This window comes from Cebus imitator, unplaced genomic scaffold (genome assembly GCF_001604975.1).
Source record: "Cebus imitator isolate Cc_AM_T3 unplaced genomic scaffold, Cebus_imitator-1.0 Scaffold179, whole genome shotgun sequence".
Classification (NCBI taxonomy): domain Eukaryota; kingdom Metazoa; phylum Chordata; class Mammalia; order Primates; family Cebidae; genus Cebus; species Cebus imitator.
Genome location: NW_016107494.1, coordinates 757,218 through 763,140, shown reverse-complemented (window position 1 = coordinate 763,140; position 5,923 = coordinate 757,218). Strand labels below are relative to the sequence as shown.

At 43.6% G+C, this 5,923-nt stretch overlaps 1 protein-coding gene across 1 annotated transcript; it reads right to left on the bottom strand.

The window, feature by feature from the left end:
- Positions 1-2,692: 2,692 nt before the first annotated feature.
- On the bottom strand, positions 2,693-4,701 carry LOC108315867 (olfactory receptor 2C3). Its single transcript, XM_017545443.2, has one exon. It carries the CDS (start codon positions 4,679-4,681, stop codon positions 3,722-3,724), a length of 960 nt encoding a protein of 319 aa, XP_017400932.1. The 5' UTR covers positions 4,682-4,701; the 3' UTR covers positions 2,693-3,721.
- Positions 4,702-5,923: the final 1,222 nt, after the last annotated feature.

Below are 5,923 nucleotides of genomic sequence, written 5' to 3'. Positions count from 1 at the left end.
AGCTTCCAGCTGAATCTCTATTTTTTCACTTCTAGAGCAAGAATTATCACAGTTTACATATTATTTTCACTTTAACTTGGTGCTAAATAAATGGGAAATAGATGTAGCAAATGTAGAGGAAACGGAAGCACAGAGACATTAGAAAACCTGCAAGAGAAAGCAGAGCTGCACCGTGACACAGCTGGAGATTACACTCAGGCCAAAAGCCGCGCCCTTTCACCTCACTGCCTCCTAAGGAGATGCAAATCTATGACGATGCAAAGCTGGCAGGGATGGCTCATGCACATTACCCTAACAATCGAGAAGCTGATTCTGAATAAAAGAGACAACACTTAAATAGATTTTGCTTTAAAATTCAGTGGCTCCATTATAGGTTAGGGGAAAGCTGGCTGGGAAATTGCAAGTGTAATAAAATTCTGACAATCTCTTTTCTCTCTTTTTCTACATTCAGTTTAGAAGGTTCTGTGAAAGTTTTCTTTGATCACACATTTTAAACAAATAGAGCAATAAAGAAATTATAAGAAAACCTAATAAACTGTTTCCAACAATAAAAATACCATTCATGTAAAAATCTAATAAAGCTATGCATTCTATACTGTTAAACCATGGTTTTTGTTTGTTTTTTTGATTGTTTATGTAACATTTTTTCCTTTTCATTCTTTTTAGTTTTCAACTTTTGTTTTAGATTCAGAGGAGGTCACCTTTTCAAACTGGATGTTAAATGGACACACAGGAGTCCTTGGAAGGGAGAGTCTGGAGACTTGCTATATGACACTCTCTGAAGGATGTGGTATTATTGGCAGTGCTACTGTTACACAGAATTAACATCATTTTCTAAACGCGTTCACATTTGGAAGAGAGGAACATATACCTGAAATTTTTTTCAGTAGGAAATTACATTAAAAAACTATTGAGAGGCAGGCATAGTGGCTCACACTTGTAATCCCAGCACTTTGGGAGTTTGATATGGGCAGATCGCTTAAGGTCAGGAGTTTGAGACCAGCCTGGGCAACATGGTAAAACCCCGTCTCTACTAAAAATACAAAAATTAGTCAGGTGTGGTAGTGCGTGCCTGTAGTCCCAGCCACTCCAGTGGCTGAGGCAAGAGAATCACTTGAACTTGGGAGGCAGAGGCTACAATGATCTGAGATCATGCCAGTGTGCTCCAGACTGGGTGACAGAGTGAGACCCTGTCTCAAAAAAAAAACAAAAAAACCCCAAAAAAACCAAAACAAACAAAAAAACAACCCCCACCCCCAACACACACACAAATTTTGAGAGGTCAATTTTGGATAAATAGGAGTTATTTTTCTCCAAGGATTTTCTCTGGGCAACACCACTGGAAGTAATTTGGTTTTGGCTGGGCCACCAACTTTTGGGAATAGTGCAAAAAGAAGACTACTTCATGAAATTCAAGGGTGATTTAAATGGATACCTTTTGCCATCCCCTTGTTCCCGTAATGTTAGAATTCTTTTTTTTTTTTTTTTTTTACCAGTGACTCACTCTGTTGCCAGGCTGTGCAGTGGTGTGCTCTCAGCTCACCGCAACCTCTGCCTCCTGGGTTCAAACAATTCTCCTGCCTCAGCCTTCAGAGTAGCTGGGACTACAGGCACACGCCACCATGCGCAGCTAATTTTTGTATTTTTAGAGAGATGGGGTTTCACCATGTTGGCCAGGATGGTCTGGATCTCTTGATCTTGTGATCCACCCGCCTTGGCAACCCAAAGTGCTGGGATTACAGGCGTGAGCCACCGCGCCCGGCCTAGAATTCTTACCTAGTATTGAAATCTTGTTTCCACAGACACCTAATCTAATCCATTCTTCATGCTTACCTGCTTGAATAATCTGCAGAAATTGCAATCCTCATTTTATCATTCAATTATTTTAAAGCCCATACGGACCCTCCAAAGAGCAACATGTGACAGCCGGCGCCATCTCTGACTTGTCGTATGTGCCATCCCATGCCCTCTCTCTCACCAACCTCATTCTCCACCACTTGTTCCAACCACATTTAAAAAGCACATAGTAGTTTCAGATAGACAGGAGGAAGGGCTTTGAGATCTATTGCACAGCAGAATGACTATAGTAAATATGGTGTATTATGTATTTTAGGATGACTGAGGGTACATTTCACATGTCTCACCATAATAAATGATAGGTAGGTGAGGTGATGGATATCTTATTAGCCTGACTTAATCTAACTCAGGGGCACAGAACTCTTCTCCTTGCATACCTCCTCCTCCCCCACCCACCGCCACCCAGTGAACAGTCAGCATATTCTCTAGAGCATCAAATTTAACAATTCCATTTCCAAGTGTAACCACTCCTAGGAAATTAAAAAAAAAAAAGCTTAAAGGGTGTTCCTTTAGCCGTCTACTTTTAACCTATGTCGAGCACTTTTTAAATTCTAGAAAGACTAGATGTTTCAAACAGGACTTGAGTTTTCCACTACATACATAGTAACATTGAATAAATGGTGCATATACATATCACAGGCCATAATTTGAAACTGTCTTCTAAATAGGAACATTCTAGCCTAGGACCCTGCCCCTTTTGACCCTATCAACTCTGTGGGCAGGTACAAGCATCCGTAATGTTTAGAGGGGAATTTAACAAGTTCGTTCCTGTGTTTTTAAGAACAGTCTTTCCTATTAATTTTTAACAACACATGTAGTCAATGTATTAGTTTACTAGCTCTACTTTTTTCATACACTGGCAAGTTCTTTAACATCTGGAAAGACCAGCTGTTGTAAATTAGGACTCATCTGTCTTTTATATACACTGTATATACAGATAAGTAAAACAAAATGCACAATCATAAGAAACAATGGTGAGTCTTACCTCACTGCAAGCACACTGGCGTAGAGCTCTCTGCACTTCCCGCTCCTCCTCTGAACCAGTCCACAGTCGCCATGCCACCCCCCACCACAAAATAACATTTCCTGTGAATTTTAATGAAAAGTTATTTACACAAAGTGTCATTTTACTACCTCTAATTTTAACATATATCAGGCACTTCAGAACATCTAGAAGGAATAGACATTTCGAAAAAGCTTAACATTGTTAACTATATATACAGAAGTGAGTAGTAAAATGCACACAAAACAATGGATAGAATATGAAAATGTCTCGTAACTATGAGCCATCAGCACTAGCAGGTCTCGCCCAGCTCGACAGAGCGGTCGCCCAGGACGTGCGCCTGCTGGCTCCGTGGGCTAAACATGTGGCCGAGCCCGTGCCCCTGGAGCCTCCCTCATCCCCCACAGCCTCATGGCCTCCTAGTTTGTTCGGATGGCGCCACGTTTCCTCCCAGCTCACCCCAGGCACAGGGCCGACGACTGGGAAGACGTGGGGGGCTCTGGTCTCCCCGTGTGCTCCCAGCATTATCAGAGTTTATTATCCATGGAGGGTCCTGGAATCCACCCCCTTCGGATACTGAGGAACAGATGTATAACAACGAAAGTTTATAAAACAAGATGACAGTCAACATGTGTATATACAGCAAAACCCAACAAAGACAAATTAACAAAACTGTGATAATGAACAAACAATACATGTATTTTCTTGGTCTGGAAATGGTGTGAGCACACTGCTTTCAGATTTCCATCTACCTTGAACTCAAACAATGTTAGAAGAAAAACGATATCCAAGTACCCCGTCCTCCAAGGTCCGTTTGCTCAATGTAAACTCGATGTTCCTCCTCAGAAGGGGCTGGAGTCTCTAAATCAGTGCCCGTGTGCCTGCAGAGCCACAGCAGTTCTCTAACACGGTGTGCCGGAGGGCATTCTTTACCCCCGTGTTCCTCAGGGTGTAAATAAGTGGGTTCAGCGCAGGAGTAACTACGGTATAGAAGAGAGCTATGAACTTGCCCTGCTCGTGGGAGGTGCTCCTGACTGGCTGGAGATACATGAAGATGATGCTCCCGTAAAACAGGGACACCACGGCCACGTGGGAAGAGCAGGTGTTGAATGCCTTTCTCCGCCCTTCTGCGGACTTGATCTTCCACACCGCCCAGGCAATGTGGCCGTAAGAGAAGAGGATGAGCCCCAGAGGCAGGACAACAAAGACAAAGCTGGCCAGGTGCATCTCCACCTCATTGAAGCTGGTGTCTACACAAGCCAGTTGCATGATGAGGGGCATCTCACAAAAGAAGTGGTCGATGCGATTGTTCCCACACAGCGGTAGAAGCATGGTGAGCGTGGAGCCCACCATGCTGGTGGTCAGACCCCCCAGCCATGAGGCCAAAGCCAGTCCCAGGCAAAGCTGTGGATGCATAATGACAGTGTAATGGAGTGGCCTGCAGATGGCAGCATAGCAGTCATAAGACATGGTGGCTAGCAGGACACACTCGGTTGCCCCCAGCCAGTGGGAGATATAGAACTGGGCCACACACCCTCCATAGCTTATGGTTTTCTGTGGTCCCCACAGGTGGGCCAGGAGCTGTGGGACAATGCTCGTGGTGAAGCTAATGTCCAGGAAGGAGAGGTTGGCTAGAAAGAAGTACATAGGTGTGTGGAGGTGCACGTCCATACAGGAGAGCAGAATGATGATGCCATTGCCTGAGATCGATACCACGTAAAAACCCAAGACAACTACGAAGAGGACCGTTTCTAGTGAGGGTCGTGCAGAGAAGCCCAGGAGGACAAAGACTTTTGGAGAACTCACATTGGCTATTTCCATCGCCGTATGCTGGGGGTGGGTGGGGATCACATGAAGTGATCATATCAGTTAGCAAACATTGAAAGTAAATTTTATTTCATTTTCTCTTATTCTTTTTTAGAGACACAGTCTCACTATGTTGCCCAGGCTAATCTCAAACTCTTGGGATCAAGCAATCCTCCCACCTCAATGTCCCCAGTAGGTGAGGCTACAGACACATGCCACCGTGCCTGGCTAAAGGTAAATTTTATACCCATTGTTTTCACAAGCATCCACTCAACACCTCTGTGGATGGCATTGCATTACCTTCCTCAAGGCCAATTTGGAATGTATAATAAAAGACTGGGGGGTGTTCATTATCTGGGGAAAAATGGACATTCATGCAAAATTCTTAGCACTCTTTTTTAAAATTGAAATATTACTTACAGTAGCAACATCCAGAGTCTACCTAAATGTTTAGCAACGAAGGGTTAACCAGGTAGAGTGTGGTCTTTCATGTGATGAAACACTGCACAGGCGTTAAAATTGTGCCCTCTCAAACCCCACAACCCTGCACATTTTTGCCGTCATTAAATATATGCAGTTTTTTATCCCTTCTCACCACCTCTGCTGCTACCACTCTGGCCCATCTTGCCATCACTTACCATCTGAATTTTGATCTAATATTCTAACTTATCTCCCTGCTTCTCCTTTGCTCCCCCCTTTCCAAGTACTCTCAAAAAAGTGTTGGAGCTCAGAAAATGATACCCCAAAATGAAGGCCTCGGGAGCAAAAGTTTCTCTTTCTCCTGCTTTGTCGTCCCTGGCCCCTCATTCTTCCCCGAGGCTAGCCATAGAAATTAGAATCCCTCACGGTGACTCATAGAAACCATAGGCCCTTTTCCTCAAAGGCAGCCATAAAACCCAAAAATGTGACTCTACTTCTACCTTTCTATGCTAAAACTAGCAATAAATAAATTATCTGACATACCTTATTGGATTGTAGGTCATAAGCCCTCCATTCCAGAGAGGTCTTACCCCATACCCAAGAAAAAAGGCACACTGCTCAGAGAGGCCAAAAAGAATCTCACAGACGGTCCTTGCTGGGCTTCTCCACTCAGTCCATCAGCATTAGATCACGCCCTTCATGTTTAATCGCATTTCTACGCAGCTATCCATATGTCTTTGTACCTAAGGATAAAAATGAAAAGTTTCTCCTGTATCTTTGGGTTCTCATCTGAAGGCTCCTCTGTCATGTAAAACTATGATCGAATAAACTTGTATG